Source organism: Ceratotherium simum, chromosome 10, assembly GCF_057802395.1.
Source record: "Ceratotherium simum simum isolate JZ-2026a chromosome 10, ASM5780239v1, whole genome shotgun sequence".
Lineage (NCBI taxonomy): Eukaryota > Metazoa > Chordata > Mammalia > Perissodactyla > Rhinocerotidae > Ceratotherium > Ceratotherium simum.
The window spans coordinates 2,684,667-2,711,336 of record NC_141909.1 but is presented as its reverse complement, the minus strand read 5'-3'; the positions used below and the strand labels follow the sequence as shown (position 1 = coordinate 2,711,336).

The window sequence follows — 26,670 nt, the reverse complement described above, 5'->3', positions numbered from 1 at the left end:
GACCACCTCTGCTCAGCCGGGGTCTCTCTTTTGATCCTCTTTCTTAATCCTTCACATTAATCACTTTCTACTGGGCTCGTGCTTCCTGCCATATTTTCTCAGCTCTTCTTCGAACCTACATTTTACTTTGTCACCTTCATCTCTACTCTGTTTCCTTGAGCTAAGGGAGCCACCACCATCAGAAATTCTTCTGTGGGGAGTGAGCCTTTTCCACCGCAGGCTAATTTGCTCACTGTCCGGGCAGAATCTTAATGAAATTTAGTACTTGGACAAGCACAAAGGCCCTGTTCCCTAAGGGACTTCTCTATTTTCTATAACTTGTGGCTTCTAAAAACTGGGTTCCAATTAATCAAACCCATAGTTCACTTGGTGTACTTTTTTTCTGGAATAAGTCAAAAGAACAGAAAATGGAGGAAATGAGAAATGTTTCCCTTTGGAAGTAGACTTTACATCCGAATGGATGAAGCCATTTATGAAGCAAAACATTTTCATGTAAGATGATTTTGCTGGCCCAGTATAAAACATGGCAGGCAGCTAACTATGTCACCAAATATTTACTTGTTGGCATCTACGTCTGTTCTCTTTTAGAAAGCGCTTCTCCAATGGAAATTTTTCTTTAAAGTTTTGCATGAAATATAGGTAAAAAAATCAATGGGTATTTTTAAAGAAGAATCGGTGCACCACCCACTTTTCAGGCCGATGTTTATTTCAGGCTTTACAGCCAATCAGCAGAGTCCTTACCTGCCTCCGTGATTTTATATAAAATCCAGGTAAGGGTGCTAAGAACGTGCTCGTCTGTATCCCCAATGTAAATTCAATGAGGAGAAAAGAGGTTTGTAAAACGTCTTGTTTTCCAACAAGCCTTGTCTACTGTCATCCTTAGGATTTACACAAACAAAAATTACTGGAATAGTTTAATCTTCAAATGCCTGTGGCTTTTTTACAAGTAGGTTTCCTCGGCCCTAGGATATGCCTTCTGCTCACAGTGCTCTCGAGCCTGCACGGTCTTTGTCTGAGGCCCTTGGACATGCTCCAGGGAATCCAAGAGCCCTCTGAAATTCTCTGCCTCCGAGGAGAGTTGTCTTGGCTTCCATCAGATTCTCCAAGGGCTTCTTAACTCCAAGGCTGTTAAGAACCAGTGTGAAAAGCCTGTCTCAGAACTTCCTATTTGTGCTCTTCTGGAAATAAGAAGGGGTGAGAATCTTTCCCAGTCAGCCCGGGGAGGTTCTGATACCAGCCAGGTCGTCACAACTGCGCTCCACACACAGCAGCTTCGCTCCCCGTTCAGAGGCTCGTTTCCACAGACCAGTGACGGAATTCACCCAGAGCAGGAGTGATGTGGGAGGGGGAGTCAGTGATGGGAAGGCGATTACAGGACAGCAACTTGAAGACAAGTTGGGTTGTGGAGGGATTTTTAAAGGTTGGGAGTTGGGGGACGTGGGGGTGAGGGGCTGGAGAACCAGAGAATTTGTCACAGAGGAGGGAAGGGACCAGTGGAAAGGAGAGGGAAGACAGAAAAGGGATGGGAAGTTAACAGAAAACCATCGGGGACGGGGCAAGAGCTCCAGTGCCATGAACGGGCCGACCGAGTTTGAATTAGGCCGGGCAGGCATGTTCTGGAAAGGAGGCGACGGGGAGTTGGAGTGAGGGGGGTGAACAGGGCAGACGTTACGAGAGTGGTTGTGAAGTAAGAGAGGAGGGCTGCCAGTCCCCCAGATTCCTGCATCTCCTGTCACCTCTCCATTTGGGCCATAAAATAATGGAACAATCATTTTAACCAGTGTAAATCCCCTTAAAGTATACTGTAAATTTTGAAGCAGAGTATTTTTTCCTCTGAGAGTATACTTTCTTTCCCAAAAGGTAAAAATGCACTTATGGAGTTTTAAGTGCAATACAAAAACAACTTCTTGCAACTAAAAGAAAAATCTAATTGCTGAGTTAGAGGAGAACATCCAGATTACTGGACTAGAATATAAGATACCTCAAAGCACGGAGTAAAAATATTGAGACAGAAATCACAAGGGAAAAAAAGAAGCTACATTGAAAATACATAAAGAAGAATTAACGGGAAAATAATAGAAGTTCCAGGATGTTAAAAAAAGGAGAGATGGAGGAGAGGTTATGAAATACAAGTAACTGAAGAAGACTTCCCTCAGCTGAGGAGAGATGGTGTCCAGGAGTCTGAAAAGGCTCGTCAAGTTCCAGGATGATAAACACATGTGCACATGTACACAGATCCTGACAGCCTGATGAAAGAGCTAATCTCTAACAATAAACAGAAAATCCTACGAGTTTCTAGACCAAAAGAACAAGCTACCTACAAAGCATGAAAGGATCGAACTAGCACAGGACACTCTGCCACACTAGAAGCTATCAGACAACAGAACACCCCACCCCCTGCTGAGGAAAGAGGGCTGCATCCCCATAATTCTCCACCCAGCTGAGATACCACTCACTGGTCGGGGTGACAAAAAAACACGGATGAAATAAAACAGTTCATCACCCACGTGTCCCATCAGAGGTAAATATCTGAGACACGCCACCAACAGCACACAAACCTTCGGATGCACGAAAGAGTGAAGAAGCAGCAATGGTGGTGAGCAATGATATATAGACACACACACACGCCCAGGAGTGTGTGATGTAAGTGCTAAATAAAGACTCCTGGAAAAGAAGGTTTGTTCTACAAATAAAATGCTAACAATAGTTTAAAACTAAAATAACTGATTGCAAAATACAGGAATTTAGGGCAAAGAAAGGGGAGAAGGCAAAGCCCTGCAATGGTCTCTCTGGAGGGCTGATGCAGGGCAGGGAGAAAAGAGAGCAGATTGGTGGGGAAATAGTGTATCACGGCATCACACTTTTAAAAGTAGGAATATGGTCTATCAGTCAAGAATGGAAAGATAACCATTTATTTATTTATTTAATCTATCTTTTTGGTGAGGAGGATTGGCCCTGAGCTAACATCTGTTGCCAATCTTCCTCTTTTTGCTGAGGAAGATTGTTGCTGAGCTAACATCCGTGCCCATCTTCCTCTATTTTTTTGTATGTGGGACACCGCCACAGCATGGCTTGATAAGCGGTGCACAGTCCTCCCCCAGGATCTGAACCTGTGAACCCCGGGCTGCCAAAGCAGAGCATGCAAACTTAACCACTGCACCACCAGGCCAGCTCCAACCACCATTTATTAACTGTAAAATTATGTGAAATTTTTAAATTAAAAAAAAAAGACACAAAATTGAATAAAGAGCAATTTGAACAAATCTTTGTTTTCTTTCAAAACAAGACAATTTGAAAAACAGAGAAAAGGAAAATAGAAAACAACAGTGTAAAATAAATCACAATTTATTTAAAGTAAAAGGAACAAAATAAAGTGTATCAGTCAGCACACTAAATGTGAATGGACTTATTTTCCTATAAAAAATATCAGACACTGTCAAAGAGGCATAAAAAATTAACCACAGTTCGTGCTCCTACACAATCTAACTTAAAGCACAGTGATGCAGACAGGTTGAAAAGGAAGATATGGACAAAGCGTTATAAGGTAAACACACGTAAAAAGAAAAAAGGAACGGAAAATATGATTTTCCATTCAGACACACTGAAATTCAGGATAAAGGGAAAAATCAGGAGAAAGATGAACATTATGAATTGATTTAAAGCATAATTTGTGAAAAAGATAAAAGTCTGCAATTAACCTGTGCATTGAACATCAGATATTAATTTTTTAAATGATTTGAAATTTAGGGAAAACTGGATTTTACCATGTATGTTTTTGAGAATTGGACATACCTAACAGACGGGATCCGCAGGCTCTGTGGGGCCGGGCGAGCGGGCACAGGGAGAGCACCAGGGCCTCTGCAGTGGTGACGGGCAGTGCTGTAGCCTGACTGTGGTGGTGACACAGTCAGCACAGCGACGGAACTGATGGAAACAGCACAAAAAGGACACGCAAAACTGGTGAAATCCAAGCAACGTCTGCAGTTTAGTGACAACAGTGTGCTGACGTCGGCGTCCTCGCTGCCGTCGCAAGAGATGGCACCAGTGAAGGGACCTGGCGAAGGCTACACGAGCGCTCTCTGGACTATTTCTGTAACCTATTGTGAGTCTGAAACTATTTTGGAGGAAAAAGTTCTTTTAAAAAAAAGGCACCAAAACCTCACATAATAAATATAAGTATGTAATCTCTCGAACAGAGTGTGTGCTCCTTCCATATGTCCATGGAGCATTTAAAATCTTAGCATATTTTGGAAAGCAGAGATTTGTGGGCTCAAATGCCTAATCACCATCACTGGCCAAAACTCTCAATTTCTTAGTAATTAAGAAACAAATCCCTAGATAAAGATTTGATCAAGAGGAAATCAACATGGAAATGACAAATCTCCTTGGAAGCAAATGAAAAAAGAAAGTACTTTCTAATAAAACGCATGGGACACAGCGAAGGATGTATTCAGGAAAAAAGGCACTGATTGCTCACCTTGGGAAACGGGGAAGGGCACCATGAAGGGCTATGACAGATCTGAGGCGTCAGCCTGCTCGAAAGCTAACAGAGCTGGCCAAAGTTTCCTGGATGCAGGCAGAAGACAGTCTGCTGTCAGAGACATCAAGTATGATTTTCAAAATCCATAAATTCGTAATGATACTTAAAAGAAATTATTGGTTTGCTTTCAAGGATGCAAGAGCACCAACTCATGATGCTGAAAACTGGTAAATAAAATAAGAGAGAGTTCATTTTGCCTGTGCAGTAGGAACTATGTTTCAGGGTGTCCATATAGTTGATAAGAACAGAGCCTCGCTACAGAAGTTCAGCTGATGAGAAACTGAGGGACTACCTCCTAGGCCATGGCAATTCCAAGTGAGATGTCGAAGCTGGTGAGGCATTACTAACAGCTGCTGAAACGCATGGATGATGACAGGTAGACTCAGAATGGATGGGTCAGGACGACACCCAGGACCACTGATGGATCCGAGCACCACATAAGGAGAGACCCTGAGATGTCACATCTGCTCTGATGTGAGTGGCGGGCAGCCGGCCTCCCCTCTCTGGTGGGGTATTTCTGAGGCAGGGTCCTGAGGGTTTCTCAGAGGGCCCTATCACGGATTGAGTTGTGTCCTTCAGAAAGATATCTTGAAGTCCTAACTCCTAGAACCTGTGGCTGTGACCTCATTCGGAAATAGGGTCTTAGCAGATGTAATTGAGTTAAGATGATGGCATTCTGGATTAGGATGGGCCCTTACCCAGTGACTGGGGTCCTTATAAAAAGAGGGAGATTTTGACACTGAAAGGGAGAGAATGCCTTGTGAGGACAGAGGCAGAGGCTGGAGTGATGCACCTACAAGCCCAGGAAGGAACACCAAGGACTGGCAGCCACACAGGAGCTGGCAGGGAGGCCGGGACCAGGTCCCCCTAAAAGCCCCCAGAAGGGACTAACCTGCTGACACCTGGATCCTGGACTTCTGCCTCCAGAATTGAGAGAGAAATTTCTGTTGTTTTTAAGTCCCCCAGTTGGTGGTGCTCTGTTGTGGCCATCACAGAAACTAATACAGGGCCCCAGGGGGATCAAGCCCAGGTTCCCACAGCGGCAGCCCACTCATTAACATGGCCTCTACTTTCAGCCTCTCTCCCCTCCCCTCCACTTCCTCCTCTGTGCTTCTTGTGCTCACCTCCCAAATACGCTGCCTGCACCCAAGCCCTGTCTCGGAGTTGGCTTTCTGGGAGCCCAAACCCAAGGCAGTAGCTTTCAGAAGTGACCTTGGGAAGCAGACACACAGGAAGCGAATCTGGACTCACGTCTCTCACCAGCCACACTGCCCGGTCATAGGCTGCCGTATTGGTCAGGGTTCTCCAGAGAAACAGAACCAATAGGCTAGGTATAAAGAGATTTATTATAAGGAATTGGCTCACATGATTATGGAGTCTGGTGAGTCCAATCTGCAGGGTGGGCCTGCAGGCTGGAGACCCAGGGGACCACTGTTCCAGTCTGAAGCCATCTGCTGAAGAATTCTCTCTTACTTGGGGGAGGGTTGGCATTTTTGTTCTATTCAGGCCTTCTACGGATTGGGTGAGGCCCACCCACATTGAGGAGAACAATCTGCTTTACTCAGTCTACTGATTCAAATGTTAATCTCATCCAAAAACACCCTCACAGACACACCCAAAATAATGTTGACCAAATATCTGGGCCTCCCGTGGCCCACTCCAGTTTACACATAAAATGAACCGTCACAGATGTTATTGCTGGTGCTACATGAAGTGGTAACAACCCCCACTCTGTACCTCACGATGATTACAACTCTCACCTGTGCTGCACGGAATACAGAGCAGGTGCAAGGGAAGCATCGGCTTATGAAGTAACTCTAGCGTCTGAAGGAGATGGGGGCAGGGGCAGTGATAAGGACTGGGGAATCGGCTGACTTTTCTTAACTGCCCTAGAAGCCTTGAAGAAAGAGAATGAAAGGTCCAGGGAGCCGACAGGTGAAGGCCCTGTGAGAGGCAGAGGCCTCTGTGGCAGCACGGGAGAGACCTCCGTCCCCTGAAGCAAGAGGGCCCAGAGTTGGTTGTCATCGTGGTTGGTCTGCAGGGCAGCTGAGCCCGGCACCCAGGCAGGCCTCCGCCCAGGCTGAGTCCAGGGCTGGGCTGCGGGGAGAGAGTCCCTGAGACCTGGAAGGGGGCACTGGGTGGAGGTTTCGAGAAACTGGGATTTCTGATTCCCTGACAGATTAGCCATAGAAGCACAGCTTTCCATGGCCTGGGGACCACGACAGGCTGTGCTGGGCTAGAAGACACGATGCTCAAGGGCTCCTCACGCTGTGCCCCGTCTCCCCTCACTGCCTCTGGACCAGCAACTGGCCAAGTTCCGCAGACCCGGTGGGGGCAGTCCCAGAGCAGCCAGAGGAGGAACGGCTTGTTCATCAGAATCCCCCTCTGTGTTCAAGAATGGGTTTCATGGACGAGGGTGGGAGGGGCGCACGTATGGCTGGATGGGAGGGTCTGGGATGTGATGGTGCTCCCATCTCAGGATTAACATCTTGGTGCGCAGAGCCGGCCCTTAGTCTGTGCAGGGATGGCTCCTCAGGCTGGGCAGCCTGGGCAGAGTGGGGAGGAAGGGAGGTGGGAGGGTTGGAATGGACACCAGCTGGAGACCTGGAGACACTCCTTTCTCTAAAGCAGCTAGAATGCCCCGATGAGGGGCATCAACGTCACTAAGAGGACGTTCTGACAGGCAGTGGCCGGGAGGGGCGCCAAGTGACCAGGTGGAGCTAGCATAGCAGCCATCCAGCCCACAGGGATGGGTGCATTTGGGACGTGGCATGAGCAGGTCCCGAGGCACAGTAAGCTACTGACACAAATGACCCAGTCCTCCAAGTCCCCTGCCCCCGCTGGCTGGACTCCCAACATTCCTCAGCTCACACCTGCGACATCGCGGAACGTTTACTATGACCAGCTGGTAGAGAGAGAACGGGCCTGCTTTACGAATGGGTCTGGTTGATAATTTAGTATGAACCGAAAATGGACTGCTGCCACATGACAGCCCAACTCTGGGGCGGGATAAAGGACCGCGGTGAGGACTGCTGGCAGAGCTTTGAGCCTTTCATGGTCATCTCCTTTGCGCTCAGACGCTTGGACAGGGTGGGGTGGCTGGCTCCTCGTCTGGGTGCCCAGAAGGGGCAAGGTGGGACAAGTGGTGGCAAGGAGGTGGGGAGGGGTCTGTGGAGGGACCTGTGGGCGCAGACACAGGCCTGTGGGTCTTGAGCCCCATGTCCCTCCCCAGAGAGCATCACTGAGGCAGAGGCGCTCAGCAACCAGGCGCAGAGATGGTGTCTGTAGCCGAGGGCAGCCAGCCCAGGCTTTGCCTGCCACTCCAGTGCCCTGCACAACAGGCCATGGACAGCACAGTCCTGATGGCAGGGATGGAGGTGTCCAAGAGATGGAGGGGGGCAAGAGCTACAGCCACCGACTTCGCTACCCACAGCAGAGAATGATTCTGCCCGCTGATGTGGTAACACCAGCCACTTGGCGGCAAGTTGATCACATCCAAGTCCTGCAGTCCTGGAGGGAGAGGCGATTCCTCTCACTGGATGGATACATGCAGAGGCCAGGGAGGGGGTGACTTCCTGCAGGGTTAGGGACTGTCCTTCAAGACAGCATATACGTTGAACCAGTGGCTGTTATATGGTGTCGTTCCCCTGGTAGCTACAAGGCAGCATCCAGGCAGCAACGGGGAGAAAGAGCATTGGCCCTCTTACCATCTCTCCCAGGGGTCCACGTGGGGGATCTCCTGCTCTCTCGACTTTAGGCTCTGCTGAATTAGAGGTCATTGCCCCCGGAGGAGACCCTCAACCACAGGAGACGGGAGTCAGGGGATAACTCTTAGCCTGTTGGTCCTCCGGTTAGAAGACACTGAGACCTGTTCCTCTTTGCTTCTCCAGGCTCCCCGGGGGAACAGAGCCCCTTCTCCCCCTGGTCTCTGGGGGAACGGGGCGCACTTACACATCTTTGATTCACTTTTTTCCCTCCTCCCCGTTCACTTTCTCCCTTTCTTCGTTTATCCTTCCCGGGATGGCTTCCCGAATAAACTACTTGCACCCAAGTTGTTGGCTCAGGATCTGCTTCTGGGGGAACCTAAACTAGGGTAAGTGTCTCAGTGACATTATGTTTCATAATATACTATATTGGTAAAGTGTCTTCCGATCTTGAGTAATTTTTCAGCCATACATGTTTATTAACTATTTTTTTCTGCCCTGCATCTTTAATTTTTAGCAGTTGACCATATTTATGCCAAATAAATAGGACACTGATAAAATGAGTGCCTTTGATAACACACAGTAGATACAATGAGCTTCATAGAACTGCTTCTTACAGCATTTTTCAATCTAGATCATAGTCCAGTCAATAAAAGCAATTCTACAGGGAGAGATTGCTACGCACTGCTAGGTAAATAGCCATCTGCCTGCCTGGCTTCAGGTTGGGGTAGATTTCAACGTTTTTGTAACACCATCCCCAAGCACCAATAAGCTGACAAATAGAGTCAGCACAGCTCGGCTGAGCTTTGGGTGACTACTGGTTTGTGGCTGTTTGTGGGTGCACCGCAATGACGACTGGGAGGTGGCTCTCAGGCATTGCCAGGCAGCCGAGCTGGGCGTGAAGCTGAGGTCCTCTCGTGAGATGTCAGGGAACTGAAGGGCACATGCTCTTCAGAGGTGGGTCAAAGGGCATCCACAGGCAGGGCCCAAGTCTTCCGCCAACAACAATCCTAACCGGCTCCAACCAACAGAACAACAAGTTCTCCTCTGTAACACACGTCCTCTGTAATAGGAACTTGGAAAAATGTTAAGTGTAACCAAATGCCCACCTTGGATGCTAAAACAGCTCAGTTAAACACCGAAAAACACCTAGTTTTGAACAGTGTTACTTTCTAGAATCCCTTCCAAATAAACTTTCCTGAAATTAATGTACATCCGAGGTAAAAGAATGCCACTAACAGCTCTGAAGCATTTAAACGCCCAGGGACTTCTGAGACCAGTTCTGGCAGGTGGCCCGTGGGTCTCCCTTCTGACAGTAATTGGCGCCAGTTTCACTGGTGACCTAAGGCCACGCCCCAGAGTTGCCTTTCTGTACCACCATTTGATTGAGTCAAGTTGAATCTTACCCTTGTTTACCAGATTACAAGCACCAGATCTAACGTAATGGAATCTGAAATGACTGTACTCTAAATTACGTCTCCAAATGAGCAGTACTAAGAGTAAACAGGCATCTCTCAAGAGTGGAGAACTACTCAGGTCAACACCCTTCCATTGATAGAGTCTTTGGGCACAAAATTTGATGGAGCTGTTAATTGCCGTTTCCTAAAAGTCGTGTAGGGAAGTGGTCTAGAAAACGTGTGCGGTGTGTGGGTCCTGGAGGCTCAGAGCCCAGGTTTGAGGCCATCTCCACCACTCGTTGGATGTGTGACCAGTAAAATAGGGACAATGAGAGAAACTCCACAAGGCTGTAGTAACGATGGTGTGACATAATGCGGGGGGGGGGGGCGGCGGCGGGGGAGCACTGGGCAGACACACAGGGAGCTCAGGAAGTGGCGGCTGTGACCACCGAGTAGGGGGCCCTCAAAATCCAGAATTCATACTGCTCTTTGAATTACTTTGTGTTTGCATTTGGAAAGAAAATTTAAGGCTAACTCCAAGCTGGAAATAAACGCAATAACGATTGCAATGGAAGTACTCCGGAAGAAGGCAGAGGAAGAGGAGAGTTAAGCCTCTGTTTTTAAAAGTCTTTCTGGCCTTTGTCACTAACTGGGTTGCTATATGTGTCTGGCACACAGTAAGCTCTCTGGAGGTGACCGTTAATACCGTCTGAAGCTGCCATGGGCAGTCCTAGCCAGCAAGCAGGGAAGGCACTCCTGGACTGTGGATGGATTAAATGGACATACATGGACACCTTCACACCTGCTTCTTTCAAGAAAAGGCTCTTCTCCTTCCTTAGCCTTTACATGTGTCAATGTCATTCGTTGTTTGAAGAAGCAAGTTCCTTAAGTGACAGTTGGAGGGCTGAGTTCTTCAGGTTTGGCCCGAGTGCCTTCAAAGCCTTGTCTGCAACAGAGCATCTCTTGTCCAAGTGGGATCTGGCCAAATGGCCTGTTTGGACTGAGCTGTTCTCAGTCCTTGTTTCCCTATCATCTGCACAGACCCAGGTCAGGCTCTGCTCTTTTCTTGACCTTCCTCCCATAGTGTTAGAAACGTCACCAGCAACTTAAAACAGAGTCGCTCCAAGGTTTCTGGTCCTGGAGAGGGGCCAGCCGCGTCCCTGCCGCTGAGGTCACAGGCCTCCCAGCAGGGGGCACGCATGACACCGGCCGCACCGCGCTCCGGGGCCTCCATATCCCCAAGGATCGCAGCAGCGCCCAGAAAATCAATTCTTCCCCGAATTAGACCCATCTGGTTACAGATTTAATTATCATTTGTGTTCTGTAATTATTGGCTTGCAAGGTAGGGGGAGAGAAGCAAACATCTCGTTTTCAGCAACCCCCCAACCTCTTGAAATGAAACTGGCAAAAATAAAAAGAGCATTCTGGGAAGCATTTAATAATTTAAACATTCATGAATTGAGACTATAAATAAAGGGTTCCGAGTCCTCCGAGAGGGGAGAGGACGGCGGAAGGGAGAGGACAGCGAAAGGAGCCTGGCCGGGCTCTCGCCTCCGGAGGGGGCTGCGCGTGGGCTCCGCGGGGCGCAAACGGTTAAGAGCGCACGCGCCCCGCGGGTTGGGAGGCCCGGCCAGCCCTCCCCGGCCCGCGGGCTGTCGCCTTCTGGAGGTCACCGGGCCCTTGGGGCGGGGGCCCACAGCCGGCCTCGCAGGTGGGGGCGCGCGCACGGCGGGGGCGCACGGCGCGGGGCCCGGGTGTGGAGGGCGCACGGCGGCCGCCCGAGCGCGGGGGTGCTGGCGGCCGGGGGGCCCGGCGCGGGGCCGCTCAGCGCGGCGTCTTTTCTTCTCCTGGCAGTGATGTCATCGGCGGCAGCGGCTGGGAGCCGGGAGGCGGCGGCGGGGGCGGCGCCGGGCGGCCGCCGCAGGTTCATGTGCATGTAATGAAAAGGCACTTGACAGTCGGCCAGGACGCACGCGAGGGAGCGCGAGCCGGCCGGACCGCGGCGCCGCCCGAGCCAATCGCCGTCGCCGGCCTCTCCATGGGCGAGCAGGAGGAGGGGGCGGGGGGCGCAGCGGGCCTGGCCGCGGCCGCTCCGAGGTGAACGGCGCCGAGACGGGCTCGCGGCGCGGGGAGGCCGGGCGCGCCGCCGCTATGAATTCCGCCGAGCAGACCGTTACGTGGCTCATTACCTTGGGGGTGCTGGAGTCGCCCAAGAAAACCATCTCGGACCCGGAGGGCTTCCTGCAGGCGTCTCTGAAGGATGGGGTGGTCCTCTGCAGGCTGCTGGAGCGCCTGCTGCCCGGGACCATCGAGAAAGTGAGTGCCCCCCGCCCCGAGCCCCCACGGCGGACAGGCCCGCACGGCGGACAGGCCCAGGGCAGTGGGAGCCCTGGCGGGGGGAGGCCCGGGGTGCGCGGACACGCGCGGGCGCGGGGTTGCTGGCGCTCGCACCTGGTGGCTGCGCGGGCCGGGGAGCGCGGGGCGCCGAGGAGCCCACGCGCCTCCTTTGTGCGCGGACCCGGGAGCGCGGGCCGCGCGGGGGGCGCGCCAGCGGCGCGAGAACCCGGTGGCGGGAGCTCGGGGCGCCATTGTGTGCGGTGCCGGCTGGGGAGGGGGCCGGGGCCGCGTTCAAGAGCAGCGCCCCCCGGGAGGTCCGGAGGGAAGGGGAGCGCTCTGCTCTGCCCCGCCCGAAGGTGGAGTCGTCCCTCACCCCAGCAGAAAACCGTGCTCCAGCACTGCGCACAGCTCGTCCGAGGGCTTTGTTTGAACAGCTTTTGTTGCTGGTATTGTATGCGAGTTTCACCCTCTGTTTAATTGACCAATTGCTATGCATTTTTTAAAGCTGCATTCATCGATAGTTGAGGGCTGGGTTGTGAAACGATTTTCCGCCCTCTCCACGAAAGAATTCTTCCCGTCTGCGCGCCAGAGGATGGCAGACACGGGGTTAGAAAGCCCTGGCATTCTTCAAGGCTGGCTTAAAATCCTAGATTTCATTTTCAGGTTCATACCTGAATTTGAGCGGAACCCCTAGTCCTACAGACTCTGCTCCTCTTCTTCATGACGGGCAGTTTCCGGGGCTGGAGTGTGAACCTTGACCCGCATCTCCGTGAGTGACTAAAGTTTGCGTTCCTCTCCACGGCTGACGAAGCAGTGCAGGGGACGGAACGCTTTTAAAAACGGTGTATGCCTGTATGTCAAAAACACTGCAATCTTGTCCCATTTTTTTTTTGCCAATACATAATCTTAAGATCAACAATTACTTACAAGGTGTTAAATGGAGAAATTGAAGTACACTAATTAGGAAAAACTATTTCATTTTTTAAATGGGATTGTCTTGACCGCTACGCACAATAACAATTTGCTAATAATGCTAATTAGGTGACTTGAAAAAGTAAAATGTTTAATCTTATTCGTAAGTTTGTGCATGTTCTGGAGCTACATTTTAAAGGTCAGAAAAGATTCTATTTAATATGAATTTTACATGCATACTAGTTTTAAGTATTTTCCTTACGTGGAACATATTTATGAGAATAGAATCTGCATTTTAGAGTGAATAGCTGCCTGCCTGTCCAGGAAATAAAATTGTTGGTGTAAATGAACCTGATGTCACAATAAAATTATGATTTAGGACAGGAATAAGGAGCAGGATCTGACTTTCAAGGCACTCAAAATACTTTGTTGTCATCTGGATATCAGGTATCCTCTGATAATAAAAGACAGATGCTGAAAAGCGTTGAAAATGCATGCTAAGTTTACCAAAATAGGCTTATATAAAATACTCGTCCATTTCCAAGAGGGAAGCTTTAAGAAACTGCATGTGCCGTCTGGATAAAAACATGTTGCTCTCAGTGCATACGTTACTTGGTATATTAACTGCATTCATATTGATTGGCAGACTTCAATAATCATTTTCTTTTGCATTCTAGAAAGATTTTCTTAGAAAACTGTAGCATTCCTTTCATCTCTAAAACAACATAGAGAGGAATGAATAAAATGTTTAGCTTGAGGAAGCCAAATTGAAACAACCCAGCATATTCTGAAAGCGTGGCCAGTTGGAGATTTTTACATTGCGACCGTCCCGTTAGTCCCCCCTGGCCCCTCTGGTCTGCTTTAGACGGACACAATCACAGTGCAAGTTTAACAGCAAAGTAGCAAATTATAGACAGAGCTACTTATTCTCTGTGGTTCAAAGGTAGATTTTTGGAGTAAAATATTAGCCAATCTCTGCCTCTAAAACCCTGGGTTTCAGAAGTTTTGTGAGCTTTTCCATTTCCTGAGAACAGTTATTTATTTGAGCTTTATGATATTTGAACGCACACAAATAATATATGTGACAAAGCATGCAGGCTGAACAGCTTTGACTCGCATGTGGGAATGTTCGTCTGAGGATGTTTTTCCTTAAAAAGGAGCATTTGGAAACTTAACTGAATATTCATCTGGAATTGAGGATCTTAACTTTACCCCAGTTTGCTACATGAACACATGACGACTGGCAAACACAGCTGCAACTTCACATTTGCAAATTCACAGTTTAAGATGAACCATTATACTAGGGATAGTGCAGAATTAGGAAAAGGTTAGTGGTGGCTCAGGTTCCCATATGCCTTTTATTAAGAAAACATTCCTAATATGTTTCTTGCGTTGTGTTCATTTGTTCTGTTTTAGAGCCAGTAAAGGGTGGAGAGCTGAGAGGACATTCATTTCCGTTCAGATTGTTCTCATTTTAAAGAGGTTCTCTGCCCAGGACCTCCTTTGTGCGGTCTGCCTTTCTGTAGGCGGAAGGTGAGGCAGGGACAAGAGGGGATTATGAACTCTGTGTGAGCAGTTTGGAAGAGAGACACTTTTTTTTTTTTTTTACTGGCCAGTGAGGCACTGTCTTTTTTTTTTCTTTTTGGGGAAGGTTGGCCCTGCGCTAACATCTGTTGCCAATCTTCCTCTTTTTCTTTTTTCTCCCCAAAGCCCCAGTACATAGTTGTGTATCATAGTTGTAGAGTTGTAGCTCTTCTATATGGGACGCTGCCTCAACATGGCTTGATGAGCGGGGAGTAGGTCCGCACCCAGGATCCAAACCAGCGCGACCCCCTGGCCGCTGAAGTGGAACACACGAACTTAACCACTATGCCACCGGGCTGGCCCCTAGAGACACGTTTTGTTATTGCCAGTGATGTGTTCTCTGGCAGAGGGGAGAGAAGAGTGGGGATTACAAGGTTTCCCAAATCTTCGTGTCTGAGATCTTACACTTCGATTTTTCCAGTAATGGCCAGGATGTCTTGCTGACCCACCCACACTATTTGCTTCCCTCGTTCCTCCTGTGATGGGAAACACACCAAGGCCGCAGAATCAGGGAGCCCTGTTGGCACTGAGCCCATGACTTAATGTGGTAAACATCCCTACATTATTTAGTCAAAGGGGGTGAAATCAAGAGAGAGAAGTTTTAGAGGATGGAACAGGACTCTGAGATTAATAAAACATTAAAATAATGGAAGTCCTGAAATGCTGCTTTACTTTTACTTGTAAATGCAGCAGCTGCAGCTGGTCGATTCACCAAGAAAAACTCAAGGAGCCTGGTTCTTTCTCCCTACGCCCAGGAGAACAGAACACACAGTAATCCGTCAAGTGCTGCCCAGAAGACACTCCATCCATCAATATTTGCGGAATGCAACTGAAGCTCAGATGCTACCCTTCTGGTCTTGCTACAGGTCCTGGGTGTACGTCTGTGCACGCGTTTAAACTGGTTTAAGCTGTTGGGCTGTGTGTTAGTGTCCTGGGGCTGCCGTAACAAAGTATTGCATGCTGGGGGCCTAAACAACAGAACTTGGTTCTCGCACAGTCCTGGAGGCAGCAGTCAGGGATGGAGGTGTAGGCAGGGCCGTCCCCTCTGAAGGCGCTGGGGGAGGATCTGTCCAGGCCTCTCCAAGGCTCCCGGTGGTTCCTTGACTTGTGGCAGCACAACTCCAGTCTTCCATGGCGTTCTCCCTGTGGTCTCTTCCCTGTGTCCAAACCTTCCCTTTTATAGGGATGCCAGTCATTGCATTAGGGCCACCCTACCCCAGTAGGACCTCAGCTTTACTAATCACATCTGCAATGACCTTGTTTCCAAATAAGGTCACATTCTGAGGTTCTGGGGGTTAAGGCTTCATCAGATGAATTTTGGTGGACACAATCCAGCCAAATCAACTTATTAAGTACTTACCTGCCTGCAGGGTGCTAGGGGCTATGGGAGGTAAAAAGACTAACTAACAGGCTTTTCAGGGTTTTAGTACAGGAGAAAACAGAACTAAAACCCAGAGCGCTGTGAGGCAGAAGGAGGCGAGAAGCAGACTGTCGGGTGCAGATGAGAAGGGGCGGAGCAGTGAAGGAGCTCTGGGAGCCCTGCCTCTGCTGCGCTTTCTGACACGTGGATTGGAAGGTTTGTATTTCCCCAAACCGTGACCTCCAGCCCCAGGTGATCTTCCCCAGGCCTGCAGAAAATCAGTGATTTCCCGTATCAGCAGAGGAAAAAGAACCGCTTTCCCTGATTGATTCTCCACTCGCTTTCTGATCAGTGCCGGGACTCGGGGGTTGGCTGGGGGTGGGCTGGGGAGAAATGAGGTCTCAGAGGCTGCTGGACAGAGTTGAGCGCCCCCCGTGAGAAGCTGGCCTTTGCTGAGGGCCCTTTGCCCCAAGGGTGTGGTCCCAAGGGTGGGTGGGGTGGTAGTAGGGGATCACTCCAGCGAGTTGGTTCAGGAGACCCGCACCCTATAGCTGTTCATAAGTGCTTATTGATGGGCTGGTAAAAGCACATAGAGAAAAGTTATAAGACACGGGATCTCCTGACTGTGGGTTTTTTTTTTTTTGTGTGTGAGGAAGATTGGCCCTGAGCTAACATCTGCCAAACCTCCTCTTTTTTTGCTGAGGAAGACTGGCCCTGGGCTAACATCTGTGCCCATCCTCCTCCACTTTATATGGGAGGCCGCCACAGCATGGCTTGACAAGCGGTGCGTTGGTGGGCGACCGGGATCCGAACCTTCGAACCCCGGGCCGCTGCAGCAGAGCGCGCGCACTTAACCGCTATGCCACCAGGCCGGCCCCTCCTGACTGTGTTTTTAAGGAGACTTCTTTCAACTTTGCAAACTGAACTATTGGTTATATCAAGGTCCTTCTAGTGAAACTTCTTAAGGCTCCAGAATAGTTAATTTTGTAATAGTGAACATCTGCTTTTGCATCGTGTGATTGTGAAGTCTCTCCCACGTCTGCACCAGGGGCTTCTTGTTGTGGGTTGTAGGCCGAGAGGAGAGGGTGGTGTAACCGCGTTTGGTGGCCCGTTTCAGGTAAAGCAAACAAACCTGAGTTCAGTTTAAAACAGGAATACCTGAAGTGATTTCCTGAGAGCCACACTAGACGTGTTGTAGTGTGTACGTGGGTATCACACAGGCGTGTGCACTCGCACACACACACTCACTTCTGATGTGGGTTTGGAGGGCGCTGGGGCGGGATCACAGGACAGCCTTCCTCGGGGCAGCTGCCTCTGTGGGCTCTCGGGAGGAGTCGGCGTTTGTCCTGTCCCGGGAGCTCCTTCTATTAATAGAAGTGACACTGGAGCGGCCTTCTCCTCGTGTCTTTAAGCCTCGCCTGCCTTTATATGCATCTCCCTAAAGAAAAAGACGTGTGCCTTGAGTTGCAGTCACCGTGCTACCCTGCTGTTCCAGTGTCTCTCATGTTGCCCCCATTTTGCAGATGGGAACACTGAGGCCCAGCAGTTTGCCCTGCCCAGGTCACCACGCTGAGGGGGAGGATTCCGGCCCAGGTCTGCCTGCTGCCAGAGCAGGAGGGCTTTTAGGCGGTGACAGCTGCCGCTAGCTGAGGGCCTGCTGGGCGCCCGCCTGTGCGGAGTCAGGGGAGAGGTGGTTACTGCCTTCAGGGGTTACAGACCTGGTCAGGACACCAGACAGACAGCAAGAGGGACCCCGGCGGGTGGGCAGGACAGACTCTGGGGGTGGATCCTGTGGCACAGACTGCCGGTCAGCGGGTCCAAGAGGGAAGGGGGTGGAGTGGGGGCGTCAGGAGGGGCGGGCAGGCGGCTGCGGGTGTGAGCGATGCCCGTCCCCGCTGGACGGGTACCCCAAGGACGTTGTTTAATCTCTCGCTCTGGGGCTCCTGGGCCTTCCTGGCTCGGAGTTTACTGGGTATCATTCTATCCCAAGATTTAAAACAGGATTGTGTTTGTGTCTCTATATACACGTGTATGTATGTAATGAACTCCTCTGGTAGGGCCATCTCTGGCCTTTTGGATTGCAATGGTGTGGGAGCTGGAGTGGCCGTGTGTCTGTCATTGTCAGTGGAAGGTGGCAGAGGCATACCGTCCCTCTGGGCACTCAGGTCTGCCCGGCCAACACCGGGGGCTGGGAGGCACAGTGGTCTGCCAGACCCGCTGGGCCCTAGGTGAGCCACTGTACGATGGGGTGGTCCGAGTAGGTGCTCCCGAGTCATCCATTTGCTGAGTGACCTCAGGCAACCTGCCTAACTTCTCCGAGTCTCAGTTTCCCACTCCTAAAAACGAGATTAATGCTACCTGCCTGGATGGAGTGGCCTCTTGGGGCAGTAGGGTCGTTCTAAGGGTAAATGAGTAGATGTGAGTGATTTTGTGCAGCGCAAAGTAGGTCCTCACCACATGGTAGTTACTTTACGGATGGACACTGAAAGCTTTCCCTGCCGTGTCCAGGAGAGCTCTAAGCCCGAATTTGAACCTCAGGGCCACCCAAATCCAGGAATACGTCTTTATTCTCACAACTGGGCAGACTCTTGCAGCTTTAGGGGACTGGCGGCCCCTCCCTTCCCACCCTGACAGACCACGTTGTCCGAGTTGGTGGGACCACTGAATTTGGCTTCCGGGCCCTCTGGTTAGGCCAGGTCCCTGCACAGCTGCTGGACGCACGCAGCTGCTGGCTCAGAGGGGCCAGAGGGCTCGGGTTTCACGTGTATAGAGTTGCATGTGTGAGAAGCACCGGGAGTCGCAGATGGCCGGTGAGCGCCTGGACAGCCTGTCTGCAGAGAGCGGGTGTGGGGCCGTCCCTGTGCCCTGTGTCCCTGTGTACGACCTCTGACGTTGCCTCCCTCGTCAGTTCCACCAAGTTAGGTTAGGGGAATTTATTTCCTGATTTTTTTTTATTTCTAACTTTAGTTCTGAATTTTTAAACTTCTATGAACCAGATTGGTAGTTCTCAGCCTGGTTTTTGCAGGATAATGCTGTGTGTGCTGTTGTCTACAGGCCAGGGAGAAAGGGGGGACGTTTACATGGGATGTGTGAAAATATGTTTCTGATGCATTTATTTAAATCTGATCACTGTGTGTATTGGGTTCCTACCATGTGCATGCTAGTATACACATCATACACACAGAAACACATATACACACACACACACACACACATGTGTTCTGTACCACCATTTCAGGCAGATCATAAGAGAAACCATGGTCTTAAGTGTAAAGCATCTGTGAATTCTCATGTGAAGGAATTCTCAAGAGATCTCCAGCCCAAACTTGTCATCATATAGATGGGTTAACTGAGGGCAGTTGATGTGGTTGTGTAAGGTGTGCACTGCACAGTCTAGGGAGAGTCATTCACACTCTAGTCTGAATGAATGGTGTCTCCAGGACTGTGCTGGGGAAGGGCTCTGGGGCAATGATGCATGGCTGTGAGCCTCTGTAGAGGTCAGCCTCCTAGGGCACAAAGCAAATTAGAGGAGGGTTGTGGTAGATTATGGAAGTGGCCCCAATTCTCCACTCCTCCCTGCAGCCGTGCCCTTGTAGAGTGACACTGCGGCTCCTCCCATCAAGAAGTGGAGCCCGTCTTCTCACTTTTTAAATCTGAGCTGGCCTCAACTTGTTTTGGCCAATGGGATGTGGCAGAAGTGACAGGTGCTAGTTCCTAGCCCAGGCCTCCAGAGGCCTTCTGTGTTTCTGAACTCTCTCAGACCCTGGCTCCGCCCCGAGGACAGACCCGGGGCCTGGATCCTGAGGGATGTGAGACGACATGGCAGAGAGCTCAGCTGTCCCCACTGAGGCCTCCTGGATCCCCTACAGCCCACCAACCCCAAACACTGGAGAGGGCGCAGCCAAGGTCGGCAGAGCTGCTGGCCCGAGACCACCACTGCCTGTGCAAGCCCAGTCGAGACCAGAGGGCTGCCCAGCTGACCCATAAAAACAGCCTGACCCTTACTTCAGCCTGCCACTGAGGTTTCGTGGCTGTTCGCTGCACAGCCTGACTGTGGCCATAGATAACACGTGGAAGGCTGGCAAGTGGAATGGGATTTTGTGCATAACTTTGTTATTATTACACTTGGGGCAGCTTTTTCTAAAGGGGCCGATAATATTCCTGTCTTTTCTCCAGAGAAGGTGTGTGTAATTCAGAACCAAAAAAAGCGTAGCAAGCCTCCTCCAGTTTATATTCAATTGCTTTAGTCTAAAATGGGACTCCACAGTTGCAAGTTTGCTTTGAATTTGCATGGTTTCTCGCAATGAAGTCTTGGTCTGACAGTATGATTTTGTTGGCAACGCCTTCTTTACAACGGTCTAATTTTGGATTATTTGTAAATACCCTGGCCTGCGGTGGCCTTTCTCCCTCAATTTGGAGTATCTGACGACCAAGTTCCTACACCAAGAAGATGCTTTTCCACTTCTATCTCGTCCTTAAAATAGTTACAGTTCATAAGAGACTTTTAAGTATCCATCTGCAGTTGGCAAATTTATTCGAAGTCTTTTGTGGGGAATACAGATTTTCTGAAAAAGCCTATTGCTTTCTGAACACATGCCAAAGACTTTGTCATGCACTTTAAGGAAGACTGTGATAGGGATTTTGACAGAAAATTATGAGTTTCAGAGGAACCGTCCAGGTGCTAATCGCCTGCTGTTGGCTCTCCAGGAGGAGATGATACCATCGGAACATGTGGTATCTTAGTCCAGGCCCTTATTCCTCGAGTGATCTCATCGTGATCTTTCTGTGGTGCTGGAGAAGTTGTCTCGTTCGGTTCAAGACCTGCATTTGTACAATGCGTCTCATAAAACATTGGTGCTGGTCACAGATTTCTTCTCACGGAAACATGAAATTTTCTGGTCATAGTTCTCCTATTGGTTAATGCATTTTTGTTTCTTTTGAAAACAAGGTCTATAAATAGAATGTGGTCAAATTCTTGACAGACTTGTGGCAAAGGTTAAACTTCCAGAAAGTACCACAGAAGCCATACTGTTAAGTGACAAGAGACTAGAATTGAGTGTCTTCCGGACTTTATCAAGCGATGACAAGGGGAGAGGAGTAAGAGCTCATTTACTGCACCTCTGACAAAGCTCATTTCCTTAGACGAGCCCCAGTAACTGCCGTGTCAGCAGTCCAGTGTTGATTCTTCAAATAAAGAGCAGTGGCTGTGTGTTGCTGGGTGTTAGTCTGAAGCATACTGCTTATGAATTATTAGAATAATATTCTGAGAGTGAGAGGACTCACCTGCACAGTTAGGTCTCTTCTGGTCTGTAATAGAGCTGCCACCTTAGGAAGCTAGAAAAATAAGAGCAAATTAAACCCATAGTATGTCTTAGACAAGAGAGGATAATAAAGAACAGAATCAGTGAAATAGAAAACAGAAAATTACCAGAGAAAATCAACAAAACCAAAAGCTGGTTCTTTGAGAAAATCAATAAAATTGATAAACCTCTTATCAGACTGATCAGGAAAAAAGGACAAATGACCAATATGAAGAATCACTACAGATTCTACAGATATTAAAAGGATAATAATGGGATACTATGAACATTTTTATGCCAATGAATTCTACAACATAGATGAAATGTACAGTTTCCATGGAAGACACAGACTACCAAAGCTCATTGGAGAAGAAATGGCCAACCTTCATAGCCCTATATCTATTATAGGATTGAAACTTGTAGTTAAAAGTCTTCTCATAAAGAAAATTCCAGGCTGGATGGCCTCACTGGTGAAGTCTACCAAACAATTAAGGACTTTATCCAGAATATATAAGGAACTCACAAAACTCAATAGTAAGGAAACAAACAACCCAATTAAAAAAAAATAGACAAATGGTTTGAGCAGACGCTTCACCAAAGAAGATATACAGATGACAAATGAGCACATGAAAAGATGCTCAACATTATTAGTCGTTAGGAAAATGTAAATTAAAAACACAACGAGATACCACTACACACCTATTAGAACAGCTAAAATTTAAAAGACTGATCATACCAAGTGTTGGCGAGTTTGTGGAGGAACTGGATTCCCATCCACTGCTGGTGGGAATGTGAAGTTGTACAACCACTTGAGAAAACAGTTTGTCAGTTTCTTAGAATATTAACAGTACATCTACCAAATGATTTAGCCGTTGCATTTCTAGGTATTTACCCAAGAAAATGGAAATGATATGTCCATACCAAGTCTTGTGCACAAATGTTCGTAGAACTTTATTTTTAATAGCCATAAACTGGACACAACCCAGATGTTTTTCAGCTGGTGAGTGGATAAACAAGGTAGGTATATCTATGGAGTACTCAGCAATAAAAGGGATACTTTATACTATGGATGAAATTATGCTCAGTAAGGAAGCCAGATAAAAAAGTGCATACTGTGTATTCCACTTGTATAAAATTCTAGGAAATGCAGGGTAATCTTAGTGACAGGGAGTAGATCTGTGCTTGCTCTGGGACACTTCAGAGGGAACAGGAGGCCTTTGGGGGGATGGGTGTGTTCATTATCTTGGTTCTGGGGATGGTTTCACCAGTGTACACGTGTCAGAACTTCGCAAACTGTGCACTGTAGACACGAGCGGTTCATTGTCCGTGAGTTACGTCTCAGTCTGTGTTATGTGATGGTACTCACCCTGGTCTGATTAGGCTTTTGTTGTGTGAATGGAGCTTTAATCCACTTTACTGCCACTCCTTACTGTTGAAGCTAATTGTGAATCCAGAAAACGTGCAGAATTTGAATGTATAAAGGTAAATAGTATACTTAGATTTATTCCCAGAGAGCTCATTTATTCATCTATTTGTTTGCTTATTTTCTCAGCAAATCTTTATTGGGTATCTCCTGTGGTTTAAGAATTGTGCTAGGCACAGGAGATGTAATGATTAGCAAAAATAGACTCACCTACTATCTATTGGGGGAGAATAACATTAAAGAAATTATATGAATTTATGGTTTTCCAAATTGAGATATGTGCTCTGAAGGCAGACATAGGTTTCTAAAAGTGTGCAGCAGGGGAACCTGATTTACACTTGGCAGATGGGGACAGGCGACGTCTTAGGGAAGGGTCTCCTTTAGAAGTGGTACTTGAGTTGGCTCTGATGTGAGGAGGCTGTAATTAGAGGGAGGAATGGGAAAACGGCCACAGTGCTGAGACTGAGGGGGCCAGCAAGGACACCTGGAGAGAGGGACATGGGCCAGGCAGCACAGGGTCTTGAGTGACATTTAGTTTTAAAGGATTTGATGTTTTCCCGAGTTTTAAAGAGAAGAATGACACGATCAGTTGTGCATTTTGAAAACAACACTCCAGCCCCAGTGTGGGAAGCAGATTAGATGGGGCCTAGCGTGGATGCAGAGAACATGGTTATAAGCTCTCAGAGGGGTCCATTGAGAACTGTTGGGAGCTGGGGTGGGCTGGAGGCGGTGCTGCCACTAACATGAGGATGGAATTGGGAGGGGCTGAGGAGGGAAGTAGCAGGGCTTCATGGGCTGGGTGGGGAAGGGGTTGGGAGTAACTCTCGGGTTTCTGGCTACACAATAGGATGGGTAGAGAGGGAAGGTGGGGTGGGGCCTGAGTCTGGTACAAGAAGATCCTGAGTGGATTCAGTGTGGAGCGTGTTGAATTGGAGCCCAGAGAGGACCCCGGGGCTGGGCTTGACGTTTGGGAGTCAGCATGGAGACGTGAACTGAGGTATAGGAGTGGGGGATGTCTTACAGGGAGCTGTAGAGTGCGAATGTGAGGAGGCCTCGGGAACTGATGGCCGGGCAGTGCTGACCCGCCTGAAGGAAAGGGTGGAAGGGCGCTTAGGCCAGGAGGGAGCGTGGTGACCGGACGTCAGTGGGAGAGCGTGGGTACCAAGCCAGAGAGGTCAAGAGAGCCGGCTTCACAGCGAGAACGCTCTGGCAGCGTGCTTGGAGGGAGAGTGGGCACCCATATGAACAGTTCTCGGACAACAGGCACGCACTGGACTGTCCTGGGCCGGCCTGGTTCAGTGGCCACCCTGGTCATTGGTGACCTTGGCAAGGGCGCTTGTGTGAAGTGATGAGAGGGCGGGTCCAGGACAGAGGGGAGTTGGGGAGGGAGCTTTGAGCACGAGGTCAAGGGGAGTAGGCGATGCTGGAGACAGGGTGCGAGTGAGAGAGGGTTGAATCAACACGACTGGTGGACGGCGGGACCCCACGGAGAGCGGTGGGTGTGGGGGTCACGAATTTATAGCGATTTTTCAGGGGACTGAGGGGGACGTTATGATGCTTATCAACTCTTGTGAAAACTGTGTTAAGAGGAAGATGACCTTCAGCTGTTTTCTCCCTGATAAACGAGACTCTAGAAAACGACACTCCTTTCAGTGGCTTCAGGGAAATATATTTGTGGTGTTTTTTTCTTTCATTTCCTACGTGTTTTATAATTTTATTTATTTATTTATTTTTTTCCCCCAAAGCCCCAGTAGATAGTTGCATGCCATAGCTGCACAGCCTTCCAGTTGCTGTATGTGGGACGCGGCCTCAGCATGGCTGGTGAAGTGGTGCGTCGGTCCGCGCCCGGGATCTGAACCCGGGCCGCCAGCAGCGCAGCGCGAGCACTTAACCGCTAAGCCATGGGGCTGGCCCCATTTCCTACATGTTTTAACATGTGTTCGTTTAAGTCAAGCGAGTGTTGTGTTGAGGCTAAACAGGTATCACTCTGAGCACCTCGGAGACTTCTGTCTCATCTCAGATGTATGAATGTCAGTGTTTAATCTCCCGCTTTGATGCATTTTACAATGAGCAGCTTTTAAGGTGAAGATGGTGACACTGCTGACAACTGCCGGCCCTCTGCTCTCTGTCTGCAGCGGACATCTGAAGGTCCAGGTCTGAGGTGGGTGAGGCATTTTAGCGGTGTCACTGTATAATTTCTAGAAAGTTCAGGTTCAAGTGAAGGACTCTTTGTATTATAATTTTGTGAATATATATGTGTCTCTCCTGGGATTTGCTCTCTCTTTCTCATTTAGAAAATGCTCACAATTTGTTCCAGATCATAATAGATGAAAGGAGATACAAGTAAATCAGCTGATGTTTGTTGGGAATGTTGTTCCTAAATAAGCACCATAAATGTGAGCAGTGTTTAGCTTTTGGGTATTATTTTTTCCAATCAAAGCATTAAAACATGCATCATTCAATTCCGTCTCTGTGTAGGGGGGAAGTAACTCCACCAGGTACTTTTTCCTCCTTAATCCTTTTCCTTTGAGAGGATGGTGGGGAGAGTGTTACTGGGAGTGGGGTAGGAATATTGTGGGAAGGAGTGTGACACACACACACACACTCTCACACACTCAGACTCACATACTCATTGAGAAGCTTTCGGCCTGAAAATTTCTGGGTTGGTTTGGTTTTCTTCCTCTTTCAGTCAGAGGTGGCCCAACATTAATTTTTGTCCATCGTATATAAAAATGTTAGTGATGTCACTCACCTCAGAGTTGGTGGTATATGCAGTTCAAGTTGTTTTCAAGTAACGACGGGCTTTCCGTCGTTTGTACCTTTGGTCTCGCTGCTTCTGTGGGCCTCAGGTGTGCCCAAGAATCAGAATCATCTGGATAGCTGCTGGACTCCACTGCAGAGTTCCTGGTTTAGCAGGTCTGGGTGGGGGTTGAGAATCTGCATTTCTAACAAGGTGTCAGGTCGTGCCGATGCTGCTGGTCCAGGGGACCACATCTGAGAACCACTGAGGGCCCACTGGGTCATTAGCTCAGCAGTCCCGCAACCTGGGACCAGCCAGATTGCGTGCATGGCCCTGTAAGAGACCAGAGCCAGAGGTGTGATCACCTGGGGGCTCTCCCACACCTGGGGTGCCCCTCAGGCTTGAGAAGTCTCCTAACTCTGCCCCTTATTGGAGACAGAGCAGAGCCCTGGCTGCTTCCGGGGGGCTTTAGGAGCATTGAAAGGGGAGGTGGAGAGGTTCGGTTGGAAGGGGCACTCGGAATTTATCTGAAAAATGGGATTCCTCACCTGTTTCTGTGCATCTAGAAAATTCTTGTATAAACAGAAGAGAAACACAGTCTCTGTGAAGAGACCAAGCTCAGGAGGTTTGTAGGAGATTTGACGAATGCATTCCTTAAATGGAGGCACTTAAGGAGACATCTTGAAATACTCAGATGAGGAGGCAGGAACTGTGGCTGAATAAGATGAGGAGTCGCTAAAGCTGCCAAAACGTATGAGACTCGGTTCTGCAAGGGTTCTCCTTAACGCAAGGCTTGTAAGGGACATTCAGTCCCGTGCTGGGGGGTTGTGGGGTGAGGGAGTCGCCTCTGGGAAGAGTCTGGGATGCCAGCTCAAACACACCATGCAACCGCCGCCCCTCGATGACAGAGTTCAACTGAGCTGGGGTTCATTTTCACGCTGCTTCCAAGGGGTGGTGGCTCTGTGGTCCTTAAACTGGGGAGGCCCTGCTCTGTGAAGGGGAGAGAGCGCTCTCACGCTGGCCTCCACCAACCTCTGGACACCTGCCTTGATTCCATTCCAGTTTATGCTTTTCAACTCAGTAGCCAATTAAGAATAATTTTGTTATTGAATATGGAGAAAACAATGACAGTTTTTGACAAACTCCCCTACCCCACGTCTAGTCACAGGAAGCACCTTTTCTGGATGTTGTCACTGAGGTGACTTTGGTGACCATTCCTCCTCCCAGTGAATGATGTTGGAATCACCAACAAAGGTTTTCCAGCAGCCACAAAAACAATTGCAAATTCTCAAAAAAACAAAAGAAAAAATAGGAAGTCTCAGCAAAGAAATGGGACTTGTATAAAAGAAACAAATGGAAATTATAGAACTGAA

General features: G+C 49.0%; 1 protein-coding gene across 6 annotated transcripts in view; it reads left to right on the top strand.

Moving 5' to 3' along the window:
• Window positions 1-11,764: 11,764 nt before the first annotated feature.
• The window catches only part of ARHGEF7 (Rho guanine nucleotide exchange factor 7), a 151,054-nt gene continuing 136,148 nt past the window's right edge, over window positions 11,765-26,670 (top strand). For 2 of the 6 annotated variants that reach the window (XM_014781870.2, XM_087435841.1), the window contains exon 1: window positions 11,767-11,957. In XM_014781870.2, coding sequence (XP_014637356.2) covers window positions 11,793-11,957 — 165 coding nt within the window. In that variant the 5' untranslated portion in view covers window positions 11,767-11,792. Of the gene's footprint in view, window positions 11,958-26,670 lie in introns of all 6 variants that reach the window. The other 4 variants (XM_004423175.3, XM_087435840.1, XM_087435842.1 and 1 more) reach the window with 4 other exon arrangements.